This window comes from Convolutriloba macropyga, chromosome 5 (genome assembly GCF_964194025.1).
Source record: "Convolutriloba macropyga chromosome 5, txConMacr16.3, whole genome shotgun sequence".
NCBI lineage: Eukaryota > Metazoa > Xenacoelomorpha > Acoela > Convolutidae > Convolutriloba > Convolutriloba macropyga.
Window position 1 is genome coordinate 2428272 of NC_134472.1, and position 20326 is coordinate 2448597.

The 20326-nt window shown below is 34.4% G+C and overlaps 2 protein-coding genes across 5 annotated transcripts in view; one reads left to right on the forward strand and one right to left on the reverse strand.

The window, feature by feature from the left end:
• Window positions 1-20326, forward strand: part of LOC142339038 (methylglutaconyl-CoA hydratase, mitochondrial-like) — a 398030-nt gene that overhangs the window by 244427 nt on the left and 133277 nt on the right. The gene's annotated exons all lie outside the window — the stretch shown is intronic.
• Window positions 19395-20326, reverse strand: part of LOC142339719 (neo-calmodulin-like) — a 50896-nt gene continuing 49964 nt past the window's right edge. For all 4 annotated transcript variants that reach the window (XM_075389949.1, XM_075389947.1, XM_075389946.1 and 1 more), the window contains one exon: window positions 19395-19798. In XM_075389949.1, the coding sequence (XP_075246064.1) occupies window positions 19701-19798 (98 nt within the window). In that variant the 3' untranslated portion in view covers window positions 19395-19700. The remainder of the gene's footprint in view (window positions 19799-20326) is intronic.

Here is a 20326-nt window from a genome sequence, read left to right on the forward strand (position 1 = left end):
AAAGAAAATACAACAAGAAAATTACTCTTTAAAAATTTCCGATTGTTACAGTATTTTGAATAGATGTAGTCCAAAATTGTGTATCTCGAATATTGATAAATTTTACTGTCTGAGATCAAATTTTGTTTTATTGAAAATAGAAACTAGCGCATAAATGTGCTTTCAACACAACCAGAGAGAGATCAAGAAAAAAAGTTTCCATCTATTATTGAAGAACAAGTTTACGTTGTACATTTTAATGTTGTCGTAATAGAACCTCTCATCCAATCTTCAGCTTTCGAAATCTCATTCTCAAAATAAACGATATCATTTTATGCATTGATTTTCTATTTTAGTTTACTTTTATATTAACAGGGTTTTACGTGATATTGTATTCATTTGTGAAAAATGTTGAATTACTTACAACTTTTGGAAGAAATCAAGAATCACTTAAAACTTTTCGAAAAAATTTACAAAAGAAAGGAAGGAATCACTGATGCTTACAGAGTAGATGAAATTGATGTTTATTCTTATTTCTTTTAAAATTTCTTGGACATTCTTACTCAAAACAACAGAATTATCCGATTTAGTAAAGGAATCGAATAAGCAACCTTCTATATCAAAAAATTCGAGTATGATGACTAAATAACAGAACAATCTTTCGATTTATCGTCAGAACTACACATCAACGAGTTTAAAATGTTTTTCATATTGATTTCTGTCCCAGAAATTATGGAACAGTACAGAAATCTGACTCAACCAAATTATATCCCCATTCCTGAACCAGTAACAATTACTTCATCTCTGCAGAGTGCGCTATTGTTTCATTATTACAAGGACTACAATGCAGAGGGGGTAAGAGTACGATTTGGAATACGACTTCCCAACATTTATATACAAAAATTTTGTTCCAAATTTCGAGAATTTTTCGAGGTCGATTTGAGATTTAACGAAATGGAGAGAATTTATCAAAGCTTGACTTTTTTGGTCAATTACGTCAACTCATTTCCTCTAACATACCCATTTTTGACTGTTAATTAGGATAACACGTATAAAATTTGCTTTTTTGGGTCACTATTCAGTACTGAGTTTACCCGTTTTGTATAGTATTGTTAGATTTGCTATGAGTTGATTCCTTCTTTGGTAACTTTAACTGATACATTTCCTCTTCTGGATAATAACGTCACATTTTCTGCTAATCATTACACTTTTTGGAGACTTTGTTCTTATTGGTTGGAGTTTAGTATAAATAGAGCTGAAAAATTCATCCAACATCACTTGCTTTCTCTTCTCTTAAAACAACATCACCTCTGTCTCAACCACCTTTGACTCTAAACCTTCTTCTCATCTCACCACATTGAGAAATGGATTTTACAGTGCAGAACAACAGTCTTCTCTACTCAGTTTCTTTCACAGAGGATACTGCTCGGATAAGCATCAGAGACCTATCCAATGGGCTCTAAGAGTCTTTTATAACCCTACCTCTTACAGTGTGGCACATTATTGAGCGCCAGCGACAACAGTTTGACACATATCATTAGGGACAGGTTCCAATAACGGAGAATCAGCTTGGAACTCACGCAATGGGTCACGAAGTGGCTGTGATGAGTGGAAAACACTATCCTCACGTTAAAAGAACAGATTTTCCCGACAACTACATTGTTGGCAGCATTCAGTACACATTTCCATGAAGGACAGATTCCCAACAACTGGATCAATACACCAGAGACAAGTCAAGTATCCAGTCCCGAACCGCAAAACAGCCTTCTCCAGATAGTGAGCAATGCTGGCAACAGTGAACAAAGCGAATTGAGTGTCGATACTAGCACCACGTAGTCATTTAACGATCTGGAAAACTTCGATGCAGCTCAATATTGTGGTTCGACTGATATGTCGACTACACCGTCAATGACAACCCCCTCCATAGAAGACGGAACAGCTCACAATCCGATTGTGCTGACTTATGAGGCTCCGATAAATCCCATCAGTGTTCGACCTACAGAATCGCCAGCAGTCGTTGAAAGAGTCCATCCATTTGGCAATGAAATTCAAAACTTGTCAGAATTCGTTGTGAGAACTCTTTTTGAATAAATTTGATATTATAAAAATTATACTTGAATTCTTGTAAAGTACATTGTGATCTATTTATACTTTTGTTTGAAGTTGAACTAATTCTTTACTCTCAAACACTATGCAGGCTATGTTCAAACAAAAACACAGCAACTTTGTCAAAATTTTATAATTATTTTGATTAAATTTCTGCTTCTTAACAAAAAAGTCGATTTAAAAATTGATTTTTAAGAAAATAACTGAATTTTTTTTTCCAATTTTTAATAAAAATCTTTGTTTTGAAAATCGATATTTAATAAAACAAAACAAGTTCGAAAGTTGTCATTTTAAAATGTGAAGAAAATTTCTTTTTTTTTGCGCAATATCATACCGTAAAATGAAGAAAAATGAATATTTTTTGCGATTTTAAATGACACATTTTGAACATTTTTTCGACATTTAAGAAATTTTTTATAACTCAGAATTTGATTTTTAAGAGAAATTGTTGAAAAAATTTTCAATTTTTATGAAAAAACGTTGAAAATTTTTTCGATTTTTAACAAAAAAGTTGTTTGAATTTTCGATATTCAAGAAGTTTTTTTTTGTAAAATTGATTTTTAACAACAAATTAACTTAAATTATAAAGACAAATACAAATCACAAAACACAAACAAGAATTTAATAACGTTATTTTCTGATTTCAAGATACAAAAGAGGATAATCAATTATGCCATGACCATCTAACAAACAATCAACAATCTTTATGAGTTTACTCTCATACTTTGAGTTTCTAAGGGAATGAATTCTGTCTAGAAAGGATGATCCAAGGGTTTGAGTAATCGCACTTCTTTGCTCAGCGCGTAGTAGGTGACGCTTGAACTTCTTTCTGCTCAATCGTTTTGTGGAGATACTGGGTACTTTTTCCACGTACTTATTCTCCAAGTTGTGCTCCACCGCTCTGGTTAACTGAGCAAAGACAACTCCTGACTCTTCCAAATTGGAACCAAAGAACTGATGTTTATAGAGTGTGTACAAGCAATCGACTGTTTGATAAATATAAGACAAGTTTTCTTTTGTCTCTAGTATCTCTTCCATTGAGAATGAAATGAGAATAATTTGGTAGCGACAAGTCTTTAATGGACAAAAATTGCCATAATGAGTAGCAACGGAGATTTTTTTAGTGAGTAGATAAGGTTTATACTCTTTAACTGATACAGAAAGGAAAAATGTCCTGTCATTATAATCTCTGTAAAATAGAGGTAAAACCTGACACATTATTGCTGCCATTTCTTTATCGAGATAACAGTATAGAACCTATATATGGAAACAAAAAGTACCGTAACGTAATTTTCTATTTTTAGCGGTAACAAATTCTGTTTCCATAAAAGGCTACAAAATCATTTACATAATGATACAGTTCAAGAAACAGAAGTCTAAAAGAATTCGTTGTTATACTTGTTCAAAATATTTCAAGCACTATTTTTCTTTAATGCAACACAGACGAGCTAAACACCAGTATCCTTTTGAAATTCTAGTTGAAAAGTTCGCGAACCTCAAGATTTCCGAATAGATTACACTTTAAGGAAATAACGTCATTTAGCATACCTTTTATGGGTATAAATGACGTCATTACCATAAAAGGACATTTTTAGTTATTGAGAGGAATTGCATACAAATACAAATCATTTAATTTGTTTTTCACTCTCAGCTCAAGTTGTTGAAATGTCTCTCTCTATATTATCACCTTTTCTTTCGAGTGCTCCTTCAATGTACACTCAATCCTCACCAAAACCAGGGACTTATTCGGTTCCTTTTTATATGGACTTGGGTTCAAATTCAAAAAGATTTGGGAGATTTATTGTGTCCCAGATTTCAAGAAACGGATAACTTCATACTGAACCAACCTTCCAAGTCTTTAGAAAAGACATTTCTGGGACTTTTGAAAAGTACCAGCAACTGCGAATTGGAGACTATGGGTTTCAAAAACTCTGCTTCCTCAAGGAGGATCTTCTCAATGGAGAACTAGAGATGAGAGAAAAGCAACCTCAATTCGACAAAAACATAGGCAAGGAACACGTGCTGGAACAGTGTCACAAAGTGAGAGAGATTAGCATTGGACGAAATCGGAGACTCTATGTTACTTTCCTCCACTACATCAAGGACAACCTGGCTTCAACTTAAGTACAGATTCGACTTTTTTGTCTAAAAGAAAACAACGAGTTCAAACAAGTGACTTATGTCAGCTACAATCTGGATGAATTCAAGGGGTTGATACAAAATTTGAAGGACTTTTCAACAATGTACATTTCAATAAATGTGTAATTTTGGAATGTATTTGTCTTTTTAATTGAAACGTTTTGTTCATTTTTCTTTTTTTTCAACCCTTCAGAAATATTTTTCTGAGTCTAAGAAATAAATCAAAAGTATTCCGCGTTAGACTTCACTACGAACTAAAAAAAAGTCTTCTTATACAGTTCTTGAAGCTCTAAATGTTCCCAAAATTGATAAACTTGACAGTGAGTCCAATTTTTCAGAACTAAAGTGGGTTATTTATAACGGATTACGACGCACTACTTTAATATATCAATCTGAAAAACAAGAAATTTCCATTTCACAACATCGTTCGAACGGAGTTCAATGGAGTTTTTCGACAAAAATTGAACTAAAAAAGAGGAATACAGAAAATTATTGGAACATCTTTCTGACCTTCTTTCTTATGTAGAGACTTTCAAAAAGACCAGTATAGCTTTAGATAAACAAAGAAAAAAGCTGGAAAAAGTGGATATTGTCACACTTCTTAACAATTTTTACTGTTACAGTAGTATTTTTCCAATGTTTCCCAACAACGAAAAACGAAAAAAACATTTTCCTGGCTGCATGTAAAATTTGGGATCAAAACATTAATTTGGAGGAAATTGACCAAAATTTCCCCCACGGAGTACTTATTGGTTACGGTAATTCAATTCTGGACTTTTTTCTAGCAAGATCGAAAGTGTTTCGTTTACATGCAATTTTACACAATTCTGCTGGAGCGGTTAAAGTAACTACAAACCAAGGACCGGGTTATTGTTACCTCAATTTCCGAGCTCATGTCTCTTGGGTCACATTACTGGTCTGTCTTTTGTATCTTTATAAAAATTTGTCATCCACGTATTTTCAAAATGCTAGACTGTTGATCATTTTTTGAAAAATCATCCCAGAAGAAATCATCCCAGAAGAAAGTGCCTCTCGTTGTTCTAGATATTGAATGCTTAGAAAGAAAAATTGTCAAAGAGGGGATCTTTAAGGACGGAGTTGTACTTGGATACAGTTTTCTCCCACCTAAAGACTACAAACCAATTTTTCAAGCAAAATGGAATACAAAAATTATGCACGGTATAAATTGGAACCATGGACAGCTTGATTATTCTGAGCTGGCTTTCATTATACATCAACATTGCTCACCAACAACAAAGTACTTCGCTAAAGGTCTTGAAAAATGCAAAATTTTATCACCCTACTTGTGTAAGGATGTCGAAAATCTTGATTATCTTGGTTGTCCGAAGGCTTCCAAACTATTAGAAAACCATGATGCTGAATGGAATTGCTCCAACTACCCGTATCGACACAAGAAGACTCTTCACTGTGCAGAAATAAAAACTTACGCTTATGGGAAATGTACTTTGAATTTTTTTGATAATATATAATGTTTGTTTTCGTGATTGTATTTTATCATTTTCATTCGTAATTTTTTTCTCTGAAATTAGTTTCAGAGAATGAGTTGGTTAAAAAATATCTACAAATACTGTGTTCCCATACTTAACTATTCTTTCATAGTCTTGCTCCTAACTTTGGTACTTTTTTCAATTTTGATGCTTTTTCTCACTGATTCCTCTGACGAAACAATTTTTTGGTTGTGTGTTATGTTTAGTTCACTTATCTTTTCAAGAACGTCATTCTTGGAAATGTTTTGGACAGACGTGTCACCGGTCTTTAGTAGATTTTCTGTTCCAGTTTTTTTGTCATACTAATGATTTTAGCTTGTTGTATCGTAAGAATTCCATTAGCTGAGACTTGTGAGGAGACAACAGTTTGGATCGCCATTTTGTCGAGTACAGTTAGATATATTTTACCTTCTCCTAAATTATGAAAAAAATAATTTCTACAAAAGAACGTGTTTTATTTCATTGGTTGGACCAAGTGAATCTGGGAAATCTCATCTCATTCATGATTGTTTAGTTTTTGGAATTTTTCAACCAGAATTTGACAAAATCTACTATTTTTATCAAAATTTTCAATCACTTTACGGACTAATGTCAAAAAATATAAAAAAACATTGAGTTCGTTCTAGGTGTTGATTTCGATTTGATACAGAATTTACCTAATGATGGAAAAAAATATTTACTTATTTTTGATGACTCTTGTGAAGAAATTTCTAGTTCTAAAGATGTTGTAAAAATAGCTACTGCTGGTAGACATAAAGGTTTAAGTACAGTGTACATAAAGCACAATCTCTTTCATCAAAGCCGATTAGGAAGGGATATTGAGCAACAGAACACCCATATTGTTTTATTCAAATCACCCAGAGACGTCTTAAAAATAAACAAACTCAGTCAACAGTTGCGATTGGGATCTCAACTAAAAGACTGGTATACCACAGCACTTTCAACACCATCTTTATTTTTTCTACCTCAAAGCAGGCAACAGATTACATTTTTGAACGATGAGCACACAACATCTCTCTACTCTGATTGAGCTCCAGAAATATTCCCAGAGCTTCGAATCAACTTTCCTCAAATATTGCCCCCAAAGACTTGATCCAGTTTCTAAACGAGTGCATAGTAAACCTTCTAAGAGGAGATCTAAGGGAAATTCAAAAACAAGAAGTTTTAATGTTCAGAGAAGAAATTCATCTGCTTATTTAAAAAAAAACTAGTCTCAGTAAAAGAAGACTGATCCTGAGCTCCAAAAAGGGGATAGGTCCTATATCAATTTTAACTCCTTCAATCGTCTCTCTTGAAATGGGTCAGTTTGTTTTAATTCCTCAACAACTTTATGATTAAAAAAACTGGTTATCACCTCAAAGATTGGTCAAATAAAACAAAAAACAGGATTCGGTTCCAAAAAATTTAGAAACTGTTTATAAGAAAGTTAACGCTAAAACAAAGTCTTCCAGCAACGAATCACTTATTAATGAAATTTTGAGTTGTTCTCGCATTAAGATATGCCTTTCTGACTCCATTTTATTAGACGGAAGAGATACAAACGTCGCATTTGTCAACTTTGTATACGCTTTGAAGAAGAAAAACGTTGAATGTACTGATATTTATTACACAATTCTTGACGCAATTGGTTGAAGTCCACATAAAATTATTAACAAAGATGCCAAAAGCAAAGAACGGGGAAGCTGGGTCCCTTTCCAAATCTGCAAGAGCCAAGCTAGAGAGGTTGTACAGAGAAAAACCGCATATGGTTCAGTTCAAAACCTTCAGAAAGTTAGCGGGTTGTCAAAGAAGAAGGTTACTGATTTTTTATACAGAAAGAATTCTTAAATTAAATTTTGACAAGCGATTCGACATTTCAAAAGATTACCTGCTTCTGCAAAACGTATCAATGAGATTTGGTGTCTTGATTTGGTTTTTATGGATAAATTGTCTGAATTAATTAACGGTGTGAAATTTTTATTGATATGTGTTGACGTCTTTTCTCGGCTTTCCGTGTTCAATCAATGAAGTCAAAATATGCTTCTGATGCTGTAGCTGCCTTTAAAGAAATGTTAAGGGAGAACACTAAACCTGATAGAGTGTGGGTTGATCAAGGTACTGAGTTCGGGGGAGAATTCAAAAATTTTTGCAAAAGTAAAGGCATCAAAATCTACTCTACAAGAAGTGAAACAAAAGCTGCTGTAGCAGAAAGAGCAATAAGATCTTTAAAAAACATTAATTATTGCTAGATGGAGGAAAACGGCGATAAATACGTTCACAAAATGGATAGTTTTGTTAACATTATAAACACAAGAGTTAACAGATCTATAGGTAAATCCCTCAAAAACGTTAAATATTCAGATTTTTTGTCAATTTTACTTCTGTACTCAAAAACCCCAATTATTGAGTACAAAAAAGCACGCTTTTAAATTGGAGACAAAGTTTGAATCTCCAAGTACGATATCCCATTCAGAAAATGTTCCAAGTCAATTCACAAGTGATATTTTTCAAATTGTTAAAATTGCGACTTTGAAGCCACTAACCTATAACCTTCACGGTGAACAAGGTGATGAAATTCTAGGCAAATTTTATGAACAAGAGCTTGCAAAGTGTATTATTTAGAGTTTAATTCTTTTACTGTAGAGTTGTGTTTCGAATGCTTCCTTTGATTGTTACCCAAATAAGACATAAAGTTCTTTTACAAACTTTCTTCCGGAACAAATTAATCTCGAAGGAGAATGGGAGGTTGCAATTACAGAACTATCTTATCCTTCCTTGTACCAATACATCACGGAAGGGAAATTCTTCTATCTAGATGAAGCAACACCGGATACAAAATCATCAGACTATTACATACTTGATCCAGGTCTATATCCTTCGATCTCTGATATTGTGAACGAAATGAACAAAAAAAATTCAGGAACATGAAAAGAATGAAAAACACCAATCAGATTATACGTTAAAATTACACAGCGAATTTCTTTGAGTCTTCCCAATGAGAATTCTTTACTTGTTATATTTAGTGCTGATCTTTGTCATGTCTTTGGATGTGAGGAAGCTGTTCATGGGATGGGTGTTTTCATGAGTGGTGCTGGTCCACATTTTCCCAAGTTCCCTTATGACATTGTACGAATACATACAATTGACTGTTCCTTATTTACACGACGCGTGGTTGATAAAGAAGTGTATCACCAGACAAGTAAATATCAATTAACTCATCAACCTGCCTGTTACAACTTTATGGAAACAATTGCAGGTACAATTATAATTCCCTCAGGACAGAACCAGTTTATTCAGGAAAACGTTTTTAGCAATGCTCCAATCAGAAGAGTAGCTATTGCGATGAACACCAATTCGGCTTTCACAGTACATTTTCAAGAAAATCCTTTCCATTATCAGAAATTTGGTTTGCGAAAACTTAGAATTGTTCGCGGAGGTAGAGCCATAGTATCACCTGATACAACTAATGACTGTAGACCATACGTAACAACAATGAAAGCAATGAATTTTAACGAGGAAATTCCTGCGTTACCGAATCATCAATTTGACAACCATTACATACTGGTATTCGATCTCACTTCACTTCAAGATGCTGGAGAAAATATTCATTATCCTGAACTCAGCGGTGAAAGTATTCGATTGGAAATGTTTTTCGATCGTTCGCTAGGAAACGTGACAGAAACAATTGTTCTGGGAGAAACGATGTCTACTGTTAAACTTGATCAGTTTGGGATTGTTGCTAAGAATGTCTGAGATTTTTCTAATTTTTACAATTTTATATACTTTGTTGGAAAGTTTGTAGGTTTAACCTCTTTATCTAGCTGTTGTTCTCTACATCAAAATAACTAACTAATGGATGTCACCTTGGGTAGATTATCTTCAAATATATATATTTATCTTCTTTTGCTGATTTTTCTTGGACTTTTTATAATTAATGTTTTGTTTTATCCCAGCACCCAGGAAGAAACGGTCGACAAAATCACAAAATCCAAAGATTGTTTTTTCTCACGACAGAACGAAAGTTTTCAACTTGATTGCTCTGTCAGGAATCCTTGTACAAACAGTGCTTGTGAGATAAAGCAAAAAAACTTATTTGTCATGGATAACACCTCACTTCGTGACATTATTGAACGTGTTCCAGAGCTCAAATTCCGTTATATTGGATCCTTTCCAGCAGATTTTGTCCCAAATTTACCCAAATTCACTTTTGAGATCATCAACACTTCCCCAAGCAGTGAGGTTGGTGAACATTGGATAGTGATTGGTCACCTCAATAGGAACTTTTACTATGCGGATTCTCTAGCACGATCAGTCACACATTACAAATTTTTGAATAAAATGTATCAGAAAATGATACACAGACCACTCCAGAAAATGCAAAACTTGTGTGGGTTCTACACTATTTATGCTGCGTTTCATCTATTTAAATTTTTATAAACAAAATTGAACAATTTTCATGATGTGCATGTACTAAATTTTATTAGTAATTATATGTAAATTTGATTACTGGGGTATACACTAAGCTGGTGGTCAATAAAGTCGACATTAGTTTTTTACAATTGTACCTTTTACTCAGTTAGCTACGCAAGTTCTTCATTTTTGTCGACTTTATTAACGCACTCGGCTCAATGTACCTCGGTTTTCACTTATTTTGATATTAATTTATACCTATTCAATGTAATTGTTCGAGTGACTTTGTAGTTTGATGTGCATAATTTATACTGTGTCTGTTATTTATAATTTTTCCAATTCAATTTTTTTTAAAAAAAACTGTCCTTTTTAACCAATCAGAAGAGAGTATTAAGAATTTATTGAAAAAAAACTATAAACTGCTAAAAAATAACATACTTCTTTTATTAATGGAGTGGATCCTAATTATCTAATCCTGTACGCGCGGATCATTACTAGCCAAATTATTGACCCGAGCAGCTACTATGACGTAATTTTAACCCAAAAACAGAAAAATTTTGCAAAAAATTCTGCAAAAACTGCAAAAAATACCCTAGATCCTATTCCTCATCTTACCACATGTCAATGGCTATAACTAATCCTAATACGTGTCGGCGGCTATAACTTATCTTAATACCTGTCCGCAGCTATAACTAATCTTAATACATGTCGGCGGCTATAACTAATCTTAAAACATGTCGGCGGCCATAACTAATCTTAAAACAAGGAACCTAATCTTAATACATGGAGCCTATACCCTATCTTAATACATGTAGGCGCCCCTAGATTCTATTCCCTATCTTAATACATTAGGGACGACCCTAATCGGCCAAAAGCCGCTATAACCAATCTCATACATGGGGGTCGTCACCCCCCCCCCCCCCCCCGGGGAGGGTCGCTCACCTATATACTACTATATATACTCCTTGTATGGAACCAGGGAAGCGGCGACTCGGGTACATAGTAAACTATGGGTCTTTATAGCTCCCCCACACCCCAACGAAATCAAAGGCACCCACTTTATGGTATGTTCACCATGATTGGGTGGGCTAAGGTTATCTGACCACTAAGCTGGGGTAAGGGGGGCTATAATGGGGAAAGACACTAAATTATTCTAAAAACATGACAGTTGCGACTGAGGGTGCAAATAATATGCGCCCACTAATTTTTTTTTTTTTTGGGGGGGGGGGGGTTGGAGGGCAAAGACAAAAATACCCGAAAATCCGGATCTATTCTGTTTCGGTCCCACAGTGTTTTTTATGACCCCCGGTTACAAATTATATGTTTTTATATAGCACATTACTATTTAAGAAAATATCACGTGCGCCTGGTGGTCATAAAAGATGTCTGCTTACTAAGCTGGGGGGAAACAGAATAGATCCGAGAATCTTTTTGTAAAAATATGTTAGAAATATGAGTCTGGTGGATGCAAACGGAAGAGATCCAAAATTTCTTATAAGATCTTCCAGTGATTATTAAGAAAAATACCACTTTTTTCTATTGTCCCCCCCCCAACCATATTAGTGGGTTCATATTTTTCTGCAACCTCCCGATGCACGTGTTTGATTTTTACATAATGTTTATTTAAATAATGGCACGTGGGGGTGCATAAGGTACTGGGTGGGACAGAAAATGTCCGTTTTATATCTGGTCCTTTTATGATTAGTAAGGACCATATGATCTTTCTATGGCAGCTATGTCATAAATCAAATTTTCTTCCAATTAGATTCTTTCTTTATAGTTAAAGCGGACAGTACATCACTAGTGGAACTTTACGTAGCATCACCAACAAACGTTTTGGTTATTTAAATCCAAATAAATTTTTTCCAGCTTTTTCAACTTCACTAAGAAACAACTTCACATATAAGTGACTCTTTTAGGGCGTTTGACGCATACAAATGACTCGCATTTTTGATCTTAATATTTGCTAAGATTTCATAAAACAATGGATAACTTAGAATGGTGACAATTCTGACTTATTAAGATTACTGAAGTTCTTTTAGGGTGTTTGACCCATATACATGACTCGCATGAAGTTACTTGCATGGAACACAAAGTGCACGTAATAAAAAGTACCAGAAGCCAAAATTCCAGAAGTTCTCATAAATACACCAGAATTTTACTTTCATAATTATTTGTCACCTTATAATGTGCAAGTTTCGTGTTTTAAGCAAAATTACGTGATCCTGCAAAGTTACGTAATTCGAAAATTCGGCCGCTGGCTATCCAGTTCTTGATAATCGCAAGCAAATCGCAGTGATATCAGGCAGAGTCATTTAACCTATACTTCAAACACACACATGCAAATCTTAAATAACCGAATCTCTGCAGTGACAAATTTTAGAACGCCAGATATTCTTATTTGCATAGGGATAGATTTCAGATTGTTTGGAATTTCAAAACTTGCAAAGTGTGTTTTTCCAGTAGGGTTAATTGACTCTGTCACGGCAAAATTGTGAGGATCTACGCGGATCACAATATTGCCAGATTTTTGCGATGACATCCTCGGAGTCACTTAAAGTATATCCGGAACATGAACTTGCAAGTTAATATCCGGGCAGTGTAATAAGGAAATTTTGGAACTGTGGAAACTATCCCTGGAGAGATTTGCATTTTGAAACTTTCCACATGTGTTTTTCAAAACAGGCTAAGCAAATCATTTTTTTTTCGCAAAGATACACATTTGAAACATTGAAAAAGTTAACTAAAAGGAATAATGCCAATATTACGTTTCCGTCACTTCATTATGTTGGTTGTCAGGAGTCCTGATGAAATGTGATGTCCTCACATTTTCATACTGGGTTGAATTAATTTGAGCAAATGTCTTCTGGATTTTGTTAGTTTAATGTTTAATTTAGGATGAATCAAATATGCAAAATTAAGAATTAATATATCACCAACACCTAACAACCGATTTTTTTAAACCAAAAATTATTCATTTTTCAATTTATTGCAAATCAGCGGAAGTGCGTTGATTTACAAGCAAGTTGACTTGCTTAAGTTTTCAAAAAGTTGACGTTTTGAAAATGTTGAAATGCTTTGTGCTACATTCTCTAACCAAAGAACCTGTTTAAACCGTGCTCTATCTTCATATGTGGCAAAAGATTCCATTCTAAAAATTTGATTGGTACTTGCTTTAATTCTCCGCGAAAAAGTGATTAGTAATATTTTTCTGAACAAATGTGTTTTTCCGATAATTTTTTCAACTGAAAAATGTTTTGTACAGAAACGGTTATGCAAGTAATCGTTGCGAAAAACCTATAAAACATTCATATTTTTTTAATATATTCCATTGAAGCAGTTTATCTCAAACATGAAATTGATCTGATATTTAAATATAAGCTGTGCGCACACTGCTGCTTTTTTGTTGAAGTTGTTATCAGTCGTCAAATGATTACGAGTTTAAAAAAAAAAAAGAAGACATTGAATTCCAAAATGTTACACACCTAAAAGTGTCAACAAAATGGCAATGTACAAGTTCTAAAATACATAAAACAATAAGAAAATATTTTATTTACAACGTTTGGAATACTAAAAACATAAAAATAAATATATTAGATAATAAGGAAATTAAAAACAATGAAAGCTTAAAAAAGGTCCCGCAACAGATCTCTGTATTCCAACGCCTTTGGGTCCTTCAGATATTCCTTGAAATAGAATTCTTTAAAAAAACCTTTGATGTTCTTAACATTATCGAGTTTTTGTCTTTGTTCATATGGAACTTCATTGTACAATTTCATGGCTTGCAGCATCAATGATTTATCGAGGAATTCCGAATTACTTTTCACAGCCGGATAAATTTTTCCCGTTCTCGCATTCTGGTTACAATTAGAAGTTTGCAATAAATTGTTGTTACTAAAAGCTGGCAATTGTTTCCTAATATATTTCAAGAAAAAAACCATACATCGATATTTGAGAAGGAATTCAACAGGCATGATTCTGTTTTTTATTTTTAAATCAGTCGAGCGATCATACATTTTTCTTTTGAAACACACTTTTATTCCCCAATTAAGTTGTTTTTCTAATGTTATCATGAGATTTTTTCTGATACCAACGAGCATAAGAGATGAGTATTGAATGTGACTTAAAACAAGAGCGTTCAATAGTGTTACTCTAGTTTTTATAGGAAAACAGTTCCTTATATCTTTCAAGATTTTGATGCTGCACGCCATTCTGGAGAGTATTCTTTTGATCTCTTCTTTAAAATTTAATTTGTTGTCTAATATTATTCCTAGATATTTTACCGACGAAGTTTCTTCTATGTTCACATTGTTAACATTTAGATAAGACGGAGTTCGTGCTTTTTTTGATGGAGCAAACACGATATATTCTGTCTTCTTATTGTTCATCATTAATTGATGTGATTGGAAGTAATAACATAGTTTTTCAATATTTTTTTCCAAATAACTTCTGGCTATATTTTCATTAGTATGAGAAGAATAGAGGAAAGTGTCATCGGCGTACTGGATTACTTGACAATTGTTATTATCAATAGCTCTATGAAGATCATTCACATAAATGTTGAACAATATTGGTCCTAATACTGTCCCTTGCGGCACTCCTCTGTTAAGTAAAATCCAGTCGGACTCATTTCCCGAGAAAACTACTTTTTGAGTTCTGTCTTTCAAATATGATCTAATCAATTGTGTAGATGTTCCGTCGAATCCTAAACATTTCAATTTTTCTATTAGTATTTCGTGTGAGATTGAGTCAAATGCTTTTGAGAGATCGAGGAATGCTCCACAAGTGAAGGTCTCAGCCCATATCTAAAACATAAGCTACAAAAAACTAAGATTGATTTCAAGGGAAACCTAGCAGTTTGACAAATCATTAACTGCTCTGCCAGAGTAGACACTACTGCTAATGCAATAATTATCAGTGAATAGAGCAAGTGAATTAGCTGTGAAAAGTTGAAATATTTTTCAAAACTTTTAGCTCAAATCGCAAATATGACATATTATTAAAAACGTAAGATTGAAGGAAAACATTCTTCTCTCAAATTTGTCATTATAGGCTGCTCTGTTCACTTGCCGCCTGCTATAGATCTTTGTTACTCCACTTATGAAAACAGCTCTTCACTAGATGTCCATAACAAAAAATGGAAAGGCTCAGCTCTAAACAAATTTAGAAGAGAAAACTGACAAACTGGTAACGGCTTGTAATTATAGATTATTTGCCAACACGTCGCTTTGGATCAAAAAATAATTTAAAAAATTATAACATTGTTAAAAATCAAAAAGAACAAAAACGGATATAATTATAATCACGAGCACCGAAAAGGAGATCGTTAATTACAAAAAACTGCTGAAGAACACGCCATCAGATCAAAAAATGGATGTACCCCCCTGTAATTTTCGTGTCTTAAGGCGGAATCCTAGCAAGAAGTTAAATCTCTTCTTTTCAATAGAAACAAAGATTTATCTGTTTTATATTCCTTATTTGGATTTGGACTAGGTGATTTGCATGAAAACGAATTCTTTGTGAAATAGAACAATCTGAATGCACAAAACGTACAAAATATTTAAAACAGTGTGAGAAAAATTATGCACATAACACGTCGAATATCTTGTATAATCGAATTTTTGTCTGAGAAAAAACAGCTCCAAGAGACACGGAAATGTACGGCTGTAAAGTCATATAAACGTAGAAAAATTTCTTTACCCGATAAATAAATATAAGGTAATTTCGCTGCCAAAAATTATAAAAACAAATTGTCTTTTTAATTGTCTCGTCTAATTTGTTTCTGGAACAGAAATCCAGTCAATGAACTTTTTTTGACTGTTTGTACAATATACAAAAAAACAAAAAAAGAAACAAACAATTGATTTTGATTTGATGATGGTCTCCTGAGTCAGTTTCCAGTCTTCTGAGTCTTCATTCAATCATAAGAAAAGGTCCCTTTCCAAAGAAGTTTTTTTTGTCGCAAATTCTGAATGAAGCAGTAAAGTAAACAATGTACGAAAACTGTCGTCTTCTGAACTTCCGCTAGGCTCAACAGTGAGGGGACTCTGTCGCCCAGAAGATTAATCAAGTAAAATAAACCAAAGGTTTTGAATCCGTGAAGCAATCGTTACTTTTTTTCTCTTCTATTTCCGCTCTTCCACTCTTGTATGCTGTTGCAAATTAGATTGCCATGAAATAAGTTAATTCACAATGGGGCTCGTATTATCAATTCTAGTTATTTGGATAACAAAGGTAAGAGAATTACTTGCACATCATTGGAAAAGACAAACTCAAAGACAATTTACAATAGTAATTAAAATAATAATAACATTATCCGTGGTTCACTTTCCAAATGAACTAAATCAAAAACGCTCACAGTATTACAACTGGTCTTGCAAATACAAACTTTCAGAGTTAAGTCTCACTCTCAATCTTCTCTCTGCTTTTCATACTATCTGTTGCAGTTTAGTCCCACTAAACCAACCACTTTCTCTCGCTTGTGCAAAATTCTCTCCTGTGTTCAAACTTCTTAATTCTTCCAAAGTTCTCCAAGGTCTGCCTCTGCCAAAATTTCTCTGTTACTTTAATTTATACTCAACCAATACGTTCTTATCTTAAGCAAACAAACCATAACCTCTTAAGTAAACTTTGCAACTTTCTGTAGGAGGGCTTGTTTGCTATGCAAACAACCTATATCAAATTATGCTCTGTCATTCAACTGCTACCAACCATTGTTCAATTTTCTCCTTATCTTAAGTACGCGACCTTTGGACTCTGATGTAAACAAATTCACGACACTCTACTTCATATATGCACTTGACATGTCAATCAGTGTTTGCTTAGTAAACATTGAACGTCGCTCTGAAAAGTTATTATTCCTCTATTTCCGCTATCAAATTAGCTAACCATAAATCAATCCGTGTAAGAAAATCATGTGTTGAATAAATAAATAAACTCAACCCCAAAGCTAGGAGCAATTGTTATTCTGAGCTTTCTCAAGAACTCATGCAACCCCAGTTAAAAACCGCCGAAAAGTCTAAAATTCCTAAAAGCCCACAATTTGACCTCTAGGAGTCATCCAAAGGTCACCCGTCCAAAATGAGGGGTCAAGTTCATAAAAACTAATTATTGTCATGGAAAATCCTTTCAAAGTTGCACCTACCCGCAAAATTTTGTGGCCTAACTCACATTAGAACACAAGCAATGACCGCGCACACTTTTCTTCGACCTCCCGGATGACCCCAAATTTCCAAACTTAATAATTTGCGAAGTAGTAGTCAAAACGTCTTCGGGTAAAATTTTCTAGTAACTATAGGGTGCCACTAATTTGCCTGCCAAGTTTCATGGCCAACGGATCAGCCGTTAAGTGTAGTTTGCATTTTGAAAATTTTTAACGAGTCGTGGGTGCCGGAACCCGAAAAATCCGAGTTCGTCAAAATTGACCGGGTTGGTTATTTTTTGTCACTGACTGTCTCAGGTTATCATAATAATACCATTTCAAAGTCATTCAGCAGCTCAGAAACGCCAATTTCCGGTTTTCAGCTCTCGGGTTGTCCCGAAGCGCCAACTTCCGGTCGGAATCAGGGATTAAAAATATCACCAATCGAAAGCCCTTGAAAAGTTGCACTAACCCTCCGAAAATTATAGGGCCGCCTAAAAACTCCACGAGCAATTTAAATTTTACGTTCGGCAGCACTGGCGTGCGCTAGTCCTGTGCAGGTTGGTGGGGTCTAATCTGACCTCAAAATTGGATTCCTCGTACCCAAATTAGTCTATCCCCCAATTTTCAGGTAAATCCGAATTCAACTCTTCGGAAAATACTATTTCAATTTAGGTGCTAACTACATTCCTGTGATAGTTACCAATATACACAAAAATCGCCATTTTACATCCTAAACCGATCCCAAGATAATGCAAAAACTTTAACTCATACGTGCATAATATTACGACTGATTAACCCCATTATTCTTTATCAAACAGTCATATTTCACAGTAATATACCTAAAAACATTCAAACCACACTACTTCCGGTGTTAATTGGCCTGAAATTTATACACGAAATAGAGGACCATTAGGGGTTCCTCCCCATTACTGACCAGTTATCAACCAATAACTCCTTCTCATCCCGGGAGGGATCGGACAAATTTTAACCCCACAGTATTTGGAAAAACTGATAAATTGCCTATTCTTATTTCCAAATGCAAATAAATTTCTCCCACAACTTGCTAAACGATTACCATGATCACCCAATACCGTACTGCACATTGAAATACTACTACGACTAGTTTATACCGTTATTTCATCCATAAACTATCAAATTTTTACTAAAAATATCAAAAGAAACTTCGAATAACAACACTTCCGGTATTAATAACTCAGATCGCACTGGCCGCGCATTCCTATTATATATGGACAATCATCAGGGGAACATCCTTACAAATTTTCAGAGTCAAATGTTGAATATAACTTATGAAGTTGAGTTAACCAGGTTTTGGGGTGCAAATTAATTTGCCAATTTGAGATCGCACTTTTATTTCTTTCAAAATCAAATTCCAATTCTGTTCAAACTATCTAGTTCACTTCAAATGTTAGCTCTCGCTCTCTATTTTACTTCTAAGTTTAAATCACACATTTCGACTTTGGCCTGATGCACAAATACAACTTTGTTAAGTAAATGAAATATATCCACAGCTCAATATGCTTTTGTTCATCAAGTTGTTTGCTTAAGATATGTCACTCAACTCCCCTCTCTGGTGCCTTCCAAGCAATAACTCCTTACGAAAGAACGCCTACTTCAAACACCTAATTAACTTGTCTAACTTGACCTAAATTATCTAATTTACAATATCTGGTTATAACAATTCCCTGCATCCTACAAAAACGTTAGCGAATTGGCCAGATGTGAGTGAATAAACGAAATTATCGTGAAAGGAATTTCTTATGTCTCGAGAACTTTGTTGTAGAACGAAAAAAGGCGTATAATTTTCACAGTTGATTTCAAAATAAGGGAGTTAATAAATGGAAGTGTCACAACTTACCCTGTTCTGTTTTTTGTTTCTTTGTTTGCTTCAGGTTGTAAATGTGCATTTCCCGAAAAAAAATAATTGCTTGAGTGTTTCCTCAATTTGTTTGAACAATATGAGTGGTTTTTTAAGAATTCTATTCTTTACTTAATTGAAAATTATTTTGAATTTATTAATTCCGCAAGTTGTTACGAAATTTTAAAAGAGAAACATTATTTTTGCAAATATGTTGTTGTTTGCTAAGTGTCAATTTATGAAAGACAAGAACTCAGAATGTAAACATTTTAATTCCTTTCAATCAAAACAGAGTATCTGCTGTTATTTGTCGTACACAACTATCTGCTAAAAATCAAGAACATATTAAAAGTAAATTCTAATTATGATTGTACAATAACTGAAACACTATTAACCTGATTACTTTAATATTGATCACGGTCACATTTAGAAAAAGACAGTCCAAAATATACAAGGGAGAAACAGAAAGAAACATGAGTTATATTAGAACGCGATTGCAGACTGAGACACACGAATCATGTTGTGAAATGATGAACATGTTTCTTGAATTGAGAGACCATCAAGGGTTATTCTCGCACCCACCGCTTCTTTGGTCTTTTTCAATTGTAGACTGCTTGCCCGCCTTCTTCGACCCAGATTTGATCACGGAGAGCAAAGCTGAAACACCAAATTAGTTGCTGGCGTCTGATGATACCCGGGTTGAATTTTTCCGCCCATTATGATGTAAGAGTGGGGCTGCAATGGAAGGATTTTTTAGGAAAATGCAGCTCAAAACTCTTACGTCTTTTTGGGCTGCATTGGGCTTCCAAGGGGGGTAAAATGGTGTAAGAGTGAGGGGGTAAAAGACAAATTGACCCCCCACTCTTACATCTTTTTTGGTCTGCCAAGGGGGGGTAAAACGATGTAAGAGTTCGGGGGTAATTTGTCTTTTAACCCCTCACTCTTACTCCATTTTACCACCCTTGGCAGACCAAAAAAGCTGTAAGAGTAGGGGGTTAATTTGTCTTTTACCCCCTCACTCTTACACCATTTTACCCCCCTTGGAAGCCCAATGCAGCCCAAAAAGACGTAAGAGTTTTGAGCTGATTTTCCTAAAAAATCCTCTCATTGCAGCCCCACTCTTACATCTATTTACCCCCCTTGGCAGCCCAACTCTTACATCATTTTACCATTTTACCCCCCCCC